Consider the following 17,225-nt stretch of genomic DNA (forward strand, 5'->3'; position numbering starts at 1 on the left):
TCAATACCAACAAACAAACGAAAACAAAAAAACTGTGTCTAATGTAAAATAAGAATTGTGGCAAAACAGGATCCAGGGACTATGAAAACAAAATATAAATTCAAAAGACTACAGGAGTAAATATAAATTTGTTGTTTACGGGAAAGTTGTTTGAGAGCACATATGACTAAACTAAATTATAATGAAGCTCTACTTCTCTTTGACACATTTCACATTTCATTTCAACAAGTTTGAAACTGCACCATTGAACTGTGTTTAGAAAGATTTGACAGGGTCACCCTACATGGCAGATGCAGGAGATGGGGTTGAGAATCACAGCTCTTACACAGTTGGCCTCTGCCCCTATGGTGTCTGTCCGTCTGCTCGGAAAAGCCCAACTTGGCCACTCCTACAGACAGCAGACTGGGATCTCGCTCTCCACTCCATGGCGAAGGCTTGTACAGGCGCCTCTGGCCCAGCTTGGCTAGGCCTGACAACAGGGCCTGGCTGGCCAGAGTTGGGCGGGGGAAGCCACTGGAAAGAGGCTGCAGGTAGACAGGATAAGGAACAGCGGGTCTGGAGGGAGCTGTAAGAGCTGGGGCCCTCAGAGGAGGAGAGAAGCCATGCTGTTTCAATGACCCCTGCAAAGAGAAGCAGAGGGTGTACTGTTAACAGCTTACCTTAGCAGTGTTTATAAGAGTTTACAATACAAATGCACAGTAGGATGTCCTTCTCTAACAAAGTCAATATATCCGTAGAATTGTTTTCTGCAGTTTGTACTGTTGTGTTTGCATAACTTAGTTAACTAAGCATTGCAGCTCCGTGCTGTACCACAACCTCAAGGTACATAATGATGTTTGCAAAGCTTCGTCTGCATTATGCAAATACCCTATTTTACATGTTTCATATTAGCCAAACATCACATGGCAAATGCAGTATGTTATAAAAGTAACCGCTACTTGTGCCACACAGGTGTATAGACTGGCTGTAGGACTCACCCTCCCTCTGCACCGGCTATCCAGGCGGTAGTGGCGGGCAACGTGCTGAGCTGCACTGCTTGCATTTCCTCCCTCCATCAGGCGGCAGACCAACTCCACCACTCCCAGCCCTCTCAGCAGATCATCCCGCTGCTCCAGGCCACACAGCCGCTCTGCCTCCTCCTCCTCCATGATCAGCCCGGGCTGGTAGGAGTCCCACCAAACGCCACTCCAGCTCTGTCGTTCATTAAGCGAGGAATAGATCAAATAAATAATACAAATAACATGCACTTTCACAGATCGGGTACAGATTTATAGTAATATCATCAATAGGCTGCAAAACAACCAGACGATCAAAATGGGTGTAATGGCCTCTTCAAAACTTTGCAGCAGATCTCATATTCATTGATTCTTCACTCACAACAGAGGGAGCTGGGTGTCGTGAGCTCCTGGGATGGAGGGCTTTCTCAGAGGACTCCCCCCGGCTGCCCCTCTTCCCTGGCTGCGGTGGCCGTCTGACCTGCTCCTTCTTCATATGCAGCTCCTCCAGCATCTTCCTGAGGGGGGCACAGGAAGAAAAAAAAACCTTCCTCTTCTGAAGTGAATGTATTTTACAATTCTACTTCTATTGACACATATTATTTTCTGTATTCCACCCATACCAATGGACTGTGTATAATGAACTGTTGACAGTTTCTGTGCTCTGACAGGTTTCCGGATAACTGTGGTTTATAACTGTTTCTTCTGTCTGCACTTAATACTTACTACAGAACAGGAAATATAACCTACAGCAACAAGTATGATTGACATTACATGGAAATGAGTGTATATCAGGTGTCCTGTAATGTACACGTATTGCTCCAATTAGTCTAAATCCATTCACTGTTTACCTGGCACACTCCTCCCTGGCTTTAGAGGCCACTGTTTCCTGGAAGAGGGAGCCACTGTGCTGGAAGAACTTGTTGTATTTGTCAAAGTCTGCTGAAGGATAAATTCTTTGAAATCCGCCGCCGTGCTCCTGTTCGTGCTTCTCCAGCTGGGCCAGCCACGAGGCCTGAGTGTGAAGGAAGTGCTCCCTCCTGTGGTCAAGAGGGGAACAGCAACAATACACAGCCAGAGCCAGGGTTACTCAAATCTCTGCCCTCACACAGATATATGGGATCAAATTAGCGCCTTAAGTAACAAATTCAAAATAAAATATATTGTAAATGAGAAAAATAACGTTGAGAAAAAATGGATGTTGAGAGCAAAAATAAAAAAGTGAATAATTTTAAAGCGAGAGCACTGGAGTGACTCCCTTTGGTTATGATACTGGGATCTTTTCTTTCTTTTTTTTAACAAAACACAGGATTCACCTGCTATGTATTCAGAGTAAAATATTTAATATCATGTTCATATTAATGTAACCTGCACAAGCACTTTAATTCAGCTCCTCAGATAACACAGTGCCAGACTGATGGAACTCACATAATTTAGGAAGAGGCAAATGGAGGGACATCATATTCAATATGGCTGATCGGTGTATATACTGTAAATATACAGTCACCTCCAAAATTACTGGCACCATTGATAAAGATGAGAAAAAACGCTATATAAAATAAACAAATATGCAATATGTAGAAAGTGATTGTCTATAACTTTCATTAAAACATGCTTTGTAAATAATAAATTCTGAAGCCATGTAGTTGCACCCCACTACAATCAGTAGACATGTAGGTACAATCATGTGGGTACAATCAGTGGTAAAGTAAAATATTTGTTGCATAGTGGTGACGTGTCAGACCAGCTCACCTGCTCACTGATTGGGTTAGGAAGAAGCGTCACTCAAACCTAGTGGACCAATGGAGACGCATGATCTACGCCTCATGGGGTGGTAAATTCTGAGAATAAAGTCAGAATGTCTGAGATGAATCCCCTTTGAATAGCCCAAGATGCACCCAGCGATAACCTTGCACCTGGCCATTACTCAATAGTTCCTCCTGCACAAAGGCTACTTCATTCTGGCAGCACTGTGGAGTATTGGTTAGGGTTATGAGTTCAAATCCCGGGTGGGGCAGTGCTATTGTACCCTTGAGCAAGGTACTTCAATTAGATTGCTCCAGTAAAATGCCCAGCTGTATAAAGGGGTACAAATGTAAGTCGCCCTGGATAAGAGTGTCTGCTAAATTGACAAATAATGTAATGTAATTTAAATCCGAATGGTTTCTCCTTCTGAAAAGGCCCAGTTCGCGACAACGTCTCTTCGAAGTTCAAATACCTGTAATAATATGGTGATTTTGTGCCAACAGCCAAGGAATTTCCTTATTACTAAATCAAATTCCAAAATATAACTTGTTAATATTAACTTGGAATCTTGGAAATTCTGACTTTAATCTCAGAAATTCAGACTTTTTTCTCAGAATATAACCTCCTCGTGCTTTGAGAGAGAAAAAAAACAAAAACACTCCCTACGTGGCCCTAATACGCTTCCGTACTTATCCGACTTACAGTTTACACAAGAAAAATTTGAATGCATTACAAAAGGGCATCCATAAAATCAGTCCAAAATACAATAAGCACACACACACACCCTATTATAGAGAGCTAATAAGTGCAGATTATAAAGTTAAATCCGAGGTATGTGCTTAAGGGAGGGGCAGACATAGAAGTGGCAGGAACATAATAGAAGTGCTGACAAAACATAAGTACACAGGAGCATAAGGAAGCAGAGTTTAATGTTAGTTTTAGTGTCAGCATAGTTGTAGTGCTCTGAATAGCTGCTTTGTACCTAGACGTGTGGGTTGGCTGTTGTGTTTGCAGCAGGCGCTCCTTGGCCCGGCGCTTGTCCTCCTCCAGGACACGGAGGCTGTCACCGATCCCCAGGTTGAGTAGCTGCAGCGTGTCCGTGAGCAGGGCCCCCTTCACCTCGCAGTCCAGCGCCGAGTCCGTGGTGAAGCTGGGAGAGTGGTTCACCTGCCAGACCAAGGACAGAGATATGAACTCCCTTTGGAAGAGGAAGAGGTCAGATGTTGAGTCTAACAAGCATTTAAACCTGATTTTTGTTTTTCTGAAGTTACAGACAGTTGACATCCTGTATGGTGATTGGAAAAACAACTGAGAGGACACAACTTGCCAGAGTAGCGTATAGCAAAAACCAATACAGAACAAAATTACAAGCCCTTAACAACTGCCCTTTGTCAAAAAATGTAAACACACAAACTACAATTTATTTCAAAACAAAACACAAGCATCTGAAAATCTCTGGGTCTGTCACAGATGATACAGCATCTCTGTATTATCTTCCCTGTCAGGCAGCTGGGGGTGTTCCTGACTCCGGACAGCCCAGAGTGTGCCATACCTCTAGTAACCAGGGCTTGAGCTTGCTGTCCAGCAGGATGTCAAAGCCCAGGATTTCAAAGCAGGAGCTGGGCCCCAGATGATTGGGGAAGCCTGTGTGGTAGTTGTGCTTCAGGGTGGGGTGGGCAGAGATCAGGGTCTTGATGATCACGTCCTCCATTTCACTCCACAGTCCCTTTGCATCGTATTCATGGTGCTCTAACCAGGACTTAAATGTTGACAGCTTTCTAGATTGACCAGGTGGGCAAAGACAGTTGGCTTTTGTCACTTGAAAGCAAACTTATGGCTGCTCACACTGTACACATTCACAAGAAGAAAAATAGCAAAAAAACATGCATATTTAAAATGTATGTATTTATTTTAAGATTATGTATTTTAGTAAAGGACTGTGAAGCCTTCTTTTAAAAATGCTCACCTCTTGCTGCCCATCTCCTCATCTCGGATGAAGTTATCATTGTGCTTGTTGATGGCGTAATTCGTCAGATGCATGCAAACATCGTCCTTGATTCAGAAATGGAAAGAGAGAGGGAGAGAATGAGCAGACAGCAGAAATTGTATTCTTTACTTCCCAGTCATTAGACATCAATACAGAAATGTACACGTTCATAAATGTTTATTCAGAAAGCCCCATGTTAGTTACCATATTTCTAACAATTTTGGCAGGCACACTGTCTCTTTTCTGTGTTGGATTCAATCTAAAGGCAGATATGTCTCTGTGCATTTGTTTGATATATGATATGATGTGTTGGATGTCGAGGGGACTGTATCAGAAATATTTATTTGAAAATGCACCAAATGCAAACGTGGGTGAGGAGGCTTGTTACCAGGTTCCTGCTGTGGGGGGGGCTGTATCTGGAGGTGGCAAAGCGCATCAGCCCGTCCCGGTACAGGAACACTCGCAGAGGGTCGCAGGAGGTCACAAGCACGTACAGACGCAGGTCAAACTTATACCCATCAATGATGAAAGGCTGCAGGACAGATAAAGGGTAATACTTTTTGATTTGTCAGCAAGATTAACAGCTTAAAGACTACTTGGGCAGCAGTGTGGACTGGTGCTTAAGGCTCTGGACTCTGGCTTAGAAGGTTGTGGGTTCAATCCACAGGTAGGGACACTGCTGTTGTACCCTTGAGCAAGGTACTTTACCTAGATTGCTCCAGTAAATGCCCAGCTGTAAAAATGGGTACAAATGTAAAAATAAAGTGACATATTGTAACAATTGTAAGTCATCCTGCATAATGATTTGGAATAGCCAAAAAGCACTATAAGCTCCCCTGTCTTGATCATGTGACATTAATGCCAACTGCCCCATAATAATTCAGTTTAAATATTGCTGTTGGGAAGAACCAGTAATAAAAGCCAGGAAAACCTCAAATCAATTAGTGAGCAATCTTGCTGTAGGTATGTTTCTTGCCTTCTTGAAATGAAACTCTTTGCAGATGTCTTCATTAAATCTCAACATTTTTTTTTAAATGCTGACTCAAGAAGATCACAGGTGCTCCCTTAATCACAGCTTTGGTTTTCAGAGTCTTTTTATGTACATATATTTCATCCTCACCCTCACAACATGGAAAAGCCGGCGATGCTGCCAAGTCAGACTGCAGACAGATGGTTACCCTGGAGATGGGCAGTTACCTTGGAGATGTAGTTCTGACAGATGATGTGCTCGTCGGGGCTGATGTCCCGAAGGTTGCGCGTGATGTAGATCCCTTTACCCTGACAGCCACTGTCTGGCTTACAAATGAACGTCTTGTTCTTCTTTGTCCGACAATATGCCTGAAAATCAATGTAACTGCAAAATACAAAGAGCAATCTGGAACCACATCTGATTTTCTTAACGAATTTCCGATATATTTTTGTATTACTAATTTATTCTATCATTATTATTGTTATTATTATTAGAAGGCATTCATTTAAAAACAAAAAACTATCTTCCTTTTCCATCTGCTGCATCAATTGGAGTCAAAATGGATTATCTCTAGATTTGGCAAAATAATTCAGAACTCTTTTTTTCCTCATCTATTTTTTTTTTGGCATGTCAAAGCAGATTTAATATTTTTTAGCTGGAAATGATTGTGCTGCACCAGTACTGCTGATAATACAGATTAATTAAATATTCACTCAAGCTTAGCATACATTCTTCTTCTTTAGAATACGTTGCAGATGTCAGACCCATTGGTGACGGGCTGTGAATGAGGCTGGGGAGCTCAATGAGGATGATAATCCTTTGCATTATAATGCTCTGTTCACCCACACTGCTGCTACTGCATGCCTCTCAGTCTTCACAAGTCTACCACACTCTCTTTGAACACTGATAAACTATAATTATCTGCAAAGATAGATCATTTTCCACAGTAGGAGCATTTCTTTACAGGCCTATAGATCATTGGGAGCCTTTTGTGCACAGCTTGGATAATTATTCTTTGTGCGGATGTTAAGCAGATTGTTGTCTATGCACACCTAGTCTTTACTTTACCATTGAACTATTGACCGAAGTAGGTTGCTTTGCTGTTGTTGGTTGCCCTATGTTGTATACAATTAAAGGCTGTATTTGTTAAATATTATCTTGACGACTTACTCTGAAGGCAGGCACCAGGTTTTTGGAAAGATGACGTAGTCTTTTGGGAAAAGTTTCAGCATCCGGTTCATATTTCTAGCCAGCAGATCCTTTCGGCAGATCTCATTCATTCCAGGGAAATGGTTAATTCTCTAATGAAAGAAAGGTACTTGCATTGTAGATACAATTTTTTTCTATGTTTCTATTATACACCACTATACAATAATAATAATAATAATAATAATAATAATAATAATAATAATAATAATAATAATAATAATAATAATAGGCCTAATCATAATAACCATAATCTTAAAACCGATATAATTATTTTATTCACTCAGACAAGGCACATATTCTAACTATAGAAGATACCTTTATTCTGACATACTGCCAAAATAAATAGTTCCACTGTATTTCCCTGGTTAAAGCTTGTTAGCTAAAGCTGGCAACTGAAATGTTTACTTTGCTGATTATTTGCATAACCTATCACTCACATCTATAGTACTATATTTGTACCAAATATTGTTTTACTTACACACTTGCAAGTGTGAAATGTTATTCAGTGCCAGATTTTGAATAACCTATCCCATGTGAAGACCACAGCTCTGTTTCTCCTACCTGGTAGCTCTTCATGTCCATGATCCGCTCCATGGAGACGGAGAAGTCGGTCCAGTAAAGGATCCATTCCTCGTCCTCACTCACCTCTCTCAGACCCACTGCCTGTGCTGCTCTCCTCACTGGCAACATACAAGTGGCAAACGTCTACAGTGCTCAACAGAAGACACACTAAAACTTTGGGTAAGTCCCTGAAAGCTTGACTCAACAAATAAAGAAACGTCCCTGTGTGATTTATAGACAATGTGTAAGAATGGCACAATCCCCCAAAACGTTCCCACCACACAATCCCAATCTGAGATTAAAATGGTAAAACTCTGTCTTTATAACTGCCATAATCCCCTGCAGTATACTGTGTTCAGTTACCTTATACATGAGCTCAAGGTCAGCTGGGGACTCCAGATCCTACTTAAAGTGAGACCCCACACAGCATTTCATGCATAACCAAGAACAAATTGTCCGTTGTGAGTCTGAAGAAACAATGACATTTTCTTACCGCTCTCATACTTGCAGTTAGTCAGATTTATCCCCAGAAATCTAAAATAAATAAATACATAAAAATGTATTTGATTCTAAATCTACTGCTGATTTGATTATTAATTTTCTCTTTGGTTACTTTGAGAAATCCTGCAAAAGCTCATGTTTTACCTCGATTTCTTCCTCTTCTTTTTCTTGTGTATGTCTGAGCTGCTCGCTCCTTTGGTTTTCTTGACTGGCGTTTGCTTTGTTTCTTTCCCACTGCTTGCCTTCCTCCGCTCCGCACTCCTTTCTCCAACACTTTCTCCCCTACTGGAGTCCACCTGCCTTTCTCCTCTGGTGGGTCCCCTGAGAACCCCCTCTGTAGGATCTCTCAACCTCTCCCCCTGTGCCTCCTGGCTCAACGGGCCTTCATCCTCCTCTCCCAGTTCACTCTCTTCCTCTGACTCTGCATTCATTCTGGAACAGCAGAGAACAATTCTTAATTCTTAAAAGGACAATCAAGCTCACATCTGAGGAACAGGGAGTTAAAGTTAACATTAATATGAAATTACTTCCATAATGTAAAATGCCAAATTTGAAAAGTGTGTTTTAAAATGAAAGTGCTTAAATTAGACCTGGATCATACTCTGGATTATTGCACTGGGTTGATGCTAACAGGAATTATTATTATTATTATTATTATTATTATTATTATTATTATATTATGATTTACAGTTTACACATGATACATTCAAAGCATTACAAAGTGTCTTGCAGGAATGATAATGGTAACTCAATGCATATGCCCCCATACAATAATTCAATAATATAATGTATGCAAAAAGTTATGTCACACGCAAAGTATATTCAGATCATTTAAAATCACAAATGCAATTTCATAACCAAATAAATGATCGTGTTCTAAAACTCAGTGCTGCGAAATGTGAATTAAACAGTCATTATCAAATCTAATACACAAGGCCTATGCAAAGATGACACATAATACACGTGTAGATACTATTTACCGAGGAAGTTTAGATAACCGGGTCTCACCTGCTTAGACCTCGCCTTATTTTCTCCCAGAGAAACTCAATATGTTTTTTTCAATGCTCTAATCGAAAAGACATACTCGGGCATGCATGCATTTTACATATATTACTGGTATGTTGCACAAAACACAGCTACTGACCCCCCGGCTCCCCTGCAGGATGTCAACATGAACACACATCGTCACCTTGGAGACCGCAATGCAAGAAGGTGGCGCTCAGCCCATTCGCCTCCCAAATGATCAAAAATACTAAATATTTAATGGTAAAAAACATCAACATGTGTCTTGCTTTAGTTCAGTATGTGCACATATGTGTGTTGACTGCGTGTGTGCCGGGTTGTGTATTCCCTGACTGGCACTAGAGCCGTGAACACAACAAAAGCACACAAAACAGCGACTCTGTCTCCCCCTGCTGGTGGTTTCTTTTGACTTTATTATGAATGCTTTTATGCAGCTTCATCAATAGTCCCAAGTCACATCATAAAACATAGATTTGAAATGAAGAGGATGCTTTGTCTGCATGCGACAGTGCTTCCTGCGTGAGATTTTATTGGACATGCATTACTGTAGGTTAGGAAGAAGCATCATTAATACTATGCAACAGTGAATGGGTTAGTCGCTGTAGTATAATAACAGGTATGGTAACTAAAATAGTAAAATTATAGATACGTGTTATGTGTTACATAGCATATGAAAGCACGTCATGATCATGAATGGAATATAACCCCGTGACGGCAGAGGGTAATTCGTCTAAGTGGGTCAATGGCAGCTAGTAATAATATATAGGCTGTATTCAGGGCTACAGGGAAAATGCAATATAGTAACTTACCTGGTATTACAGAAATCAGTTACATTAAAATCATAGGCTTACATAATCTAGGGACACAAAACACACAGGAGGATACAAAGATGTCTGTCTGGGTATATTTCAGTATTTATTTTCTGTCTTGATCTTCAGCAGGTAACTTGTTGTGGCAGTGCTGTGCTGGGGTTGCTGCCCCTGGGTGCCAAGGTGCCGAGATAAGCCTCTCTTATTCTTCATTTGTTGGTTTTAAACATTCCCATTTTATGTAACTGTTTGACTAGTTATATTGTATTCAGCATTTTGTATTCAAAATGTGCTGGAAGACCTGTTTTTTGATACATTTTGACAAGCAAAGGTACAATTATTTGCTTATACATTGTTAGAACTATTGTTTTTTGTGATTTATTCTCAGCTCCCTTCGCATTAGCACACCTGACTAATGTCTGCAGTTGTTACAGAATGTATGCTTTGTATTTTATATTAATTGTACTACTGATATTTTGGTCATTCTTAAATAAATTTAAATGTAATTCTGTAATTCCATGGAGACAGTTGTTAACCCCTGGACCAGTTCTATCACTAGTTGTTACCAATGATTAAAGTCAAAACATGTGGGTCAGCTTAGTAATAGTAATATACTCAGCAAGAAAAGAAACGTCCCTTTTTCAGTACACTGTATTTTAAAGATAATTTTGTAAAAATCCAAATAACCTTACAGATCTTTATTGTAAAGGGTTTAAACAATGTTTTCCATGCTTGTTCAATGAACCATAAACAATTAATGAACATGCACCTGTGGAACGGTCGTTAAGACACTGACAGCTTACAGATGTAGGCAATTAAGGTCACAGTTATAAAAACTTAGGACACTAAAGAGACCTTTCTACTGACTCTGAAAAACACCAAAAGATACTCAGGGTCCCTGCTCACCTGCGTGAACGTGCTTTAGGCATGCTGCAAGGAGGCATGAGGACTGCAGGTGTGGCCAGGGCAATAAATTGCAATGTCCGTACTGTGAGATGTCTAAGACAGTGCTACAGGGAGACAGGAAGGACAGCTGATCGTCCTTGCAGTGGCAGACCACATGTAACACCACCTGCACAGGATCGGTCCATCCGAATATCACACCTGCGGGACAGGTACAGGATGACGACAACTGCCCGAGTTACACCAGGAACACACAATCCCTCCATCAGTGCTCAGACTGTCCACGATAGGCTGAGAGAGGCTGGACTGAGGGCTTGCAGGCCTGTTGTATAGCAGGTCCTCACCAGACATCACCGGCAACAACGTCGCCTATGGGCACAAACCCACCTTCGCTGGACGTGATTTCCTGCAAGACAGGAGTGTTAGTGTCTGCCACGGCCAGCGAAGAGCCCGGATCTCAATCCCATTGAGCACGTCTGGGACCTGCTGGATCGGAGGGTGAGGGCCAGGGCCATTCCCCCCAGAAATGTCTGGGAACTTGCAAGTGTCTTGGTGGAAGAGTGGGGTAACATCTCACAGCAAGAACTGGCACATCTGGTGCAGTCCATGAGGAGGAGATGCACTGCAGGACTTAATGCAGCTGGTGGCCACACCAGATACTCAGTGTTACTTTTGATTTTGACCCCCCCTTTGTTCAGGGACACATTATTCCATTTCTGTTAGTCACATGTATGTGAAACTTGTCAGTTTATGTCTGAATCTTATGTTCATACAAATATTTACACGTGTTAAGATTGCTGAAAATAAAAGCAGTTGAAAGTGAGAGGAGGTTTCTTTTTTTGCCGAGTTTACATGCATCAGTGTAATAGGTTTATGTATTGTTATTACACTTTCTGTAAATGGCTGTGTATTGCACTCTTTGTATCGTATGTATTTATTGACTGAAACGCTTTTGCATTCGGGGTTTCAGACTCGATGCAATCACAATATTTTCCCTTGTGGGAGGCGTGTGCGCTGTGGCTCCCCCTGCCGGCCCTGTGCTGTATCGCTGACGGCAGCAGCTCGCCGGCGGAGACGTGCTGGTCCCTCAGGCCGGCCATTGCGGCTCTGCTGCGCTGCGATCATGGCGACCAGGTGGGGGATCTGTGGGGCCGGACGGATCAGCAACGACTTCACCGTGGCTCTGAAAACGCTGCCCCCAGAGGACCACCAGGTAGAGGAGGACATTGAATAGTCTTGCGGAAAGCAGTATCAAATACTTTGTTTAGGGAAACTGGATTCAATACAACTACGTGCATAATACATGCTTGACATTATTTATTTAAACTTTGAGGTGCGTTTGACAGGCATTGAGTTTAGGGGGATTTTGAGAAGATAGTAAATCTCAATCTTGTGCTTTCAAAATCATAATATTAACTTTTAAATGACACACGCAACCAATTGACTGTAGCCTCTACGTGTCGCTGTGTGTCCAATACGTTTGAATTCGCATAATGCACTGCATGCTTCGTTGTATGAGCTGACACTGTACCTTTGCTTAACCGCTAAAAGTACATTAATTGCTTTTAAAGTTAGAAATGTGATGTCGTTCATTGCTGCTAGTTAGTACTGTACGATTTATATTTCGCCGGGGTAACATTACTCAGTGATGTCAGGGTGTAATTCCTCTGCACAGGACAGCAATGCTCTACGATTAGCTGGCTCTTACAGTAGGCGACATAAGGTGTGCTTTAATTTAATTAAATCCGTTTCAGTTATCTAATATTTCCAACTACTCTCGCTACACTCAATGCGTATTGTCCCAGAGTTGTTTAATATTCATTGTATAATACATAATGTGCATGTCGTTGCCCATGTCACCTAAAAAGGTTGCCCCATCTCTGCAATCTAAACACATTTTTTTTTGTAGAAAGTACTGAAATCAAATACGTCTCCACACACTAGCTCTATATTTAGATGATGCACGAATGCAGTTCAGGGGTATGGTTTAGTTTTAACATTATACCATTGTAACATTTGACCTCTGCAGAACACCCCCCAATGATAATAAAAAAGGCAAAATAACTGAGGCATTCATTCTTTGTGGTAGTGCGTTTTGCCATCATTAAGGCAGTACTCTAGGTCCACTAATGTATTATTTGAAAAGGAGAATAACTATATATTATACACCTCCTACATTACCTCACAACATGTCATTAAATAGGTGCATTTGACTTTCTCAGGTTGTGGCAGTGGCATCCAGAGACCTTCAGCGTGCCAAGGAGTTCTCCCAGAGGCATGGCATCGAGAGAGCCTACGGGAGCTATGAGGAACTGGCCAATGACCATGATATTGGTAAAGACCTGCTAGTGTTTGTGAATGGCCAATACTGCCCCGTGTAGATTTCTGCACTGGGAAGAACGCATGGCCACACAGGCAAGGTTAAAGTCACCTTAGGAGTAATTTTGAATGTTGATTGTATTATGCAAGGAGATATCCAGGGATGTAAAATTACTCCATTACAGTCCCCACATATTATTCATAGCACAAGTAGCATTCTTCATATGATTTTAAAAAACGACTTCCCAACAGCATTCCATTCATCCAAGTGTGTTTTCTCTGTTTTATAATATATGAATTGATTTATGTTAAGTAATTCATTCATCATCTTTTTTTAAGTATGTAGTGGTTTTAGTAAATCCCAGGATACACAGATGAAGAAGTAATAAGTTTATTGCTGAAAACATAAATACAGGTTAACCCGGAGCCCTCCTCTCACATGAGGAGGAAAAGAACTGATGTGAGTTGGAAGAAGACCTTTTGTATGTTTTGATAGACAATAGGTTACAGTCTTCTCAATCAAATCCAGTTGTATGAGCTCAAACCAGTCGGAGGAGCTCAAGTTACCCTATGCATACCAATAGTCGTTGATTAAGTATTCAAAAGACAATAACTGTATACGATTCAAGAAACAATGAACCTCAAGGTGGAGGCAACATGAGCTTGGTTGATGTGTGTAGCTTCCTTAGTTTGGCTAGAAGCTACAGATCAAAATTGTTTTAGCAAAACAACAATCAAAGTAGCTCCCAAAAAGGGGTTAATACAAACAGATGAGTGCTGCATAGACAAAGCTGAAACAATTAATACTATAACAACATGAAACAATTAATAATATAGAAATAATATACAGAACATAATAAAAGTAAATTCTCCCACAAGTATGTATTTTTCTAAGTGAGGAGGCTTTTCTGTCAGTCTGGTTGTCAAATATAGGTTAAACAGTGGAAAGGCTGTGGTGCAATTTGATATACTTGATATGTATAAAGGACGGCGTTTCAGTTATCAGAATCCAATTCCCTCTTGTGAAATTCTGCCATGAGGCGGATTAAGTGGATTGCAGATCATTGTGAATGTCGTCTTTCCCCCAGTGGCGTGTCCAGGAAGCGCCAGCTCAGTTTCAATAAGGCCGCTAATCTAAGAACCTGTGTCTCGGCAGATGTGCTTTACATCGGGACGATTCATCCGCAGCACGTCAAAGTGGGCCTGTTATTCCTGAAGTGCAAGAGGAACGTGTTGTGTGAGAAACCCATCGCCATGAATTCCCGAGAACTGCAGCAGCTCATAGCAGCAGCGAAGGAGAACAATGTGTTTTTGATGGAGGTAAACCTGCAGTGAGCAGTAAAAGCAGATTGATCATGTCTGGTAATTATTTGTTCCAAGTGAAGTATTTCCCTCCTATTATTGGTAATACAGAATAATCTAGGGAACTGTTTGAAAAAGGTGCAACATTTTTCTGAAGTGGACCATGCAGTGTGCACACAGGTCCACTGAAGTGCAGTTTATGAATGGCAGAATATTTATTATAGTTGATAACTAGTATCTCCTCTCTGGCTAGCTTTGTTACTCAAGGAATGGAAACTTCTCAGCACTCAAGCACAGCACGAACAAGTGATCCTCATTTCGCTTCACCATTTCTTCCAGTAAAAAACAGGACTCTGTGGATTTATGCTTTTCTAGTAAAATAAAACTTTCCCAGCATAGACTGAAACACATGACTCTGTAGTAGAGATGTTTTTCTTCTCCACCAGGCGGTGTGGACACGGTACTTCCCCGCCTCCATCCAGATCAGTAATCTGCTGGCCCAGGAAGCGATAGGAGAAGTGAAAGTGGTGAAGGTTGATTTTGGGGTTCCCCTGCTGCACGTTCCTCGGACTGTGGAGAAGGAACTTGGGGGCAGTGCTCTGATGGATATCGGGGTGTACTGCTTGCAGTTTGTGTGCATGGTGTTCAGCGGAGAGAAACCCGAGTCGGTCACGGCCACAGGAGTCTGTCTGGATACAGGTAGGCCTAAAGTTCCCAAACTGTGTTCACACTGGGGTCTCGCTGAGCTTGGAATATCCATATACTGAATAAGCAGTTTTGTTTTTCCACTGTAGTGTTCACATACAACCTTTCCATCAAGTAGCAATTGTAGCCATGTCTGAATAATTCTTCGAGGCACTGTGGGGTGTTAGCCACTAACACCAGCATGTTTCAGGTGTTGATGAAGCGATGACTGTGGTTCTGAAGTATTCCAAGAATAGACTTGCCATATGCACCTGTTCCATTGCTGTACTGCTGCCCAATGATGCCACCATTGTAGGCACAAAAGGGACCATCAAGGTAGGTTGATACTTTACGTATGAATGGAGACGCATTGATAGTACAGTATCGAAGAAGCACATTTTATTTGAATGCACCCATCCAGAACATACTTGCATGTTTTGTTTGAGCAATAATAATTCAGTGTTCAATAGCAATTGCTGAGCAGTATGTGAGGATTTTCTATGGATCTAGTACAATGTAAACAGAATAGGAAAGAAACAATGCAGTGGATTAATGGACATGTGACTGATATATGTTCAGGTGTGAATATGTGGGAATGTGGGCTCTAGAGTCCAGCTATACTCAGAATCCACAAATAACTAAAGTACAGAACCACAACTGATTCACTATTTTTCATTCTTGCTGACACATAAATGGTTTTGCCAAACAAGCAGAAGTCTCCAAGCAACTTGAGTGACATTCAGTTTGAAGAGAACAAAACGCATGCTTTGCAGTTAAATATCACTCAACTTTGTAAGGGACAGGAATAAAAAGGTCATTTATTTGCAATTTGCAGTTTGGAGTTTTTGACCCATGATTCCTGTCAGGTAGTGCTGATTTAATTTTAAAGCTCTCTGGTTGTCCCTTAGATCCCTGAGCACATGTGGAGCCCCACGTCTTTGATTGTGAACGGTGAAGAGACCGAGTACCCACTGCCCAAGCCTTCTCTGCCCCTGAACTTTCTCAACAGCACTGGCCTGCGCTATGAGGCTGAAGAAGTCCGTCAGTGTCTTCTGAAAGGTACAGTGGCCATCAGCCCTAATGATATATTCACTCTCAGGAAAGTTTACCTTTTCATGAAATGCAGGACATGAGAATTATTAACTTCAACTTCAGATACTACTAGATTAGCTTACATCTTTGGCAGCCTGCTCTGGGTTGAATCAGTGATAGTCAATGTGGCTAGTCTATAAAAACACAGCTGATTAAACCTTGGAAAAACTAGTGTGATCCTAGAGGGCCAGGGTACATCCAACACTCGGGTAGATTGGATCTGGCTATGATTGATTGACATCATTAAACTAGATTTATTATTTCAACAATTTAAAGTTGAGGAAACCAAGGTCAAGTAGTGCAGCTGAGTATTGAAGTCATTTGATTTGTGATTTTATCAGGTAAGATTAAACCTATTTAATACCCAGCTGAACATCTCAGGAGAGACGGAGGATCCCTAGGTGATGTATGTTAGGAGATGCCCGTCTGTGGTTTGTGCGCAATGTCCATGAAAGATATGCTTCCGCAGGCCTGAAGGAGAGCCCTCGGATGACGCTGGCTGACTCGACTCTGCTCATGGAGATCCTGGACGAATCGAGGCGCCAAGTGGGGGTTGTGTACAGGCAGGATTCTGTCTGAGCCTGGGATGCTACACACCCCTTGCCACAGCTGCTCTCCATTTTTATTTATTTTTAAATACAAGACACTAGGCAGTGGTCATTTTCAGTCACACATACCTTTTCACAGTATAGTGAAATCACTCGAATGCCCTTTATTCCTCTACAGGCATATAGTCTTCATTATGTTTCTCATTTAGAGGGGTGTCTTAGTTCATTGTGAACAGTGTCAAAATGTTGTGCAAAGCCCAGAGGTTTTATCAAAGTTCAGAGTTTATAACGCTTACCCCCCCATGTCATCTTTCCTCAATAGTTGCTAGATGGCATCACATGTATTTATGAACATGAGATCATGGAATCAGTAGGTTGGCAAGGGTGGTGGAGTTTAAAACAATTTTGTCAATCGATAGGAGATGCAAAGCAGGTGTTTTCCCATCTGTTGATAATGGGTGTTGCATACTAATAAACCAAGAGAGAAAATTACTGTTTGTGATCATTTGCAAATTCATTGATTTTTTTTTTTTTAAGTGGGGGAATACAGGTCAATTTGGAGCAAAGTAATGATTG

At 41.4% G+C, this 17,225-nt stretch overlaps 2 protein-coding genes across 2 annotated transcripts; one reads left to right on the forward strand and one right to left on the reverse strand.

The window, feature by feature from the left end:
- Window positions 1-221: 221 nt before the first annotated feature.
- On the reverse strand, window positions 222-11,829 carry LOC136748794 (tubulin polyglutamylase ttll6). The gene is made up of 16 exons (XM_066702839.1): window positions 11,758-11,829; window positions 11,092-11,110; window positions 10,791-10,905; window positions 8,114-8,401; window positions 7,962-8,002; window positions 7,469-7,587; window positions 6,869-6,999; window positions 5,926-6,082; window positions 5,117-5,260; window positions 4,708-4,793; window positions 4,294-4,519; window positions 3,724-3,908; window positions 1,847-2,035; window positions 1,378-1,513; window positions 978-1,193; window positions 222-620 (listed from the first exon to the last, which is right to left on the reverse strand). Exons 1-16 carry the CDS (start codon window positions 11,827-11,829, stop codon window positions 222-224), a joined length of 2,523 nt encoding a protein of 840 aa, XP_066558936.1.
- Window positions 11,761-17,141, forward strand: dhdh.2 (dihydrodiol dehydrogenase, tandem duplicate 2). The gene is made up of 7 exons (XM_066701630.1): window positions 11,761-11,917; window positions 12,927-13,038; window positions 14,180-14,343; window positions 14,772-15,024; window positions 15,221-15,345; window positions 15,918-16,068; window positions 16,571-17,141. The coding sequence occupies exons 1-7, from the start codon at window positions 11,828-11,830 to the stop codon at window positions 16,678-16,680; spliced, it is 1,005 nt and encodes a 334-aa protein (XP_066557727.1). The 5' UTR covers window positions 11,761-11,827; the 3' UTR covers window positions 16,681-17,141.
- The last annotated feature ends 84 nt before the right edge of the window (window positions 17,142-17,225 follow it).

The sequence above is a fragment of the Amia ocellicauda genome, chromosome 4 (genome assembly GCF_036373705.1).
Source record: "Amia ocellicauda isolate fAmiCal2 chromosome 4, fAmiCal2.hap1, whole genome shotgun sequence".
Classification (NCBI taxonomy): domain Eukaryota; kingdom Metazoa; phylum Chordata; class Actinopteri; order Amiiformes; family Amiidae; genus Amia; species Amia ocellicauda.

What these genes read in the sequence shown, in the direction of transcription:
- LOC136748794 (XM_066702839.1), bottom strand. Translation starts at nt 11,829, where the DNA reads ATGATCGCAGCGCAGCAGAGCCGCAATGGCCGGCCTGAGGGACCAGCA. An exon ending in TGGACATGAAGAGCTACCAG is followed by an intron (nt 7,000 to 7,468) that starts GTAGGAGAAACA and finishes TTCTTTCATTAG; the next exon opens with AGAATTAACCATTTCCCTGG. An exon ending in GTCAGAACTACATCTCCAAG is followed by an intron (nt 5,261 to 5,925) that starts GTAACTGCCCAT and finishes TCTGTCCTGCAG; the next exon opens with CCTTTCATCATTGATGGGTA.
- dhdh.2 (XM_066701630.1), top strand. Translation starts at nt 11,828, where the DNA reads ATGGCGACCAGGTGGGGGATCTGTGGGGCCGGACGGATCAGCAACGAC. An exon ending in GGCCAATGACCATGATATTG is followed by an intron (nt 13,039 to 14,179) that starts GTAAAGACCTGC and finishes GTGTCTCGGCAG; the next exon opens with ATGTGCTTTACATCGGGACG. An exon ending in GCACAAAAGGGACCATCAAG is followed by an intron (nt 15,346 to 15,917) that starts GTAGGTTGATAC and finishes GTTGTCCCTTAG; the next exon opens with ATCCCTGAGCACATGTGGAG.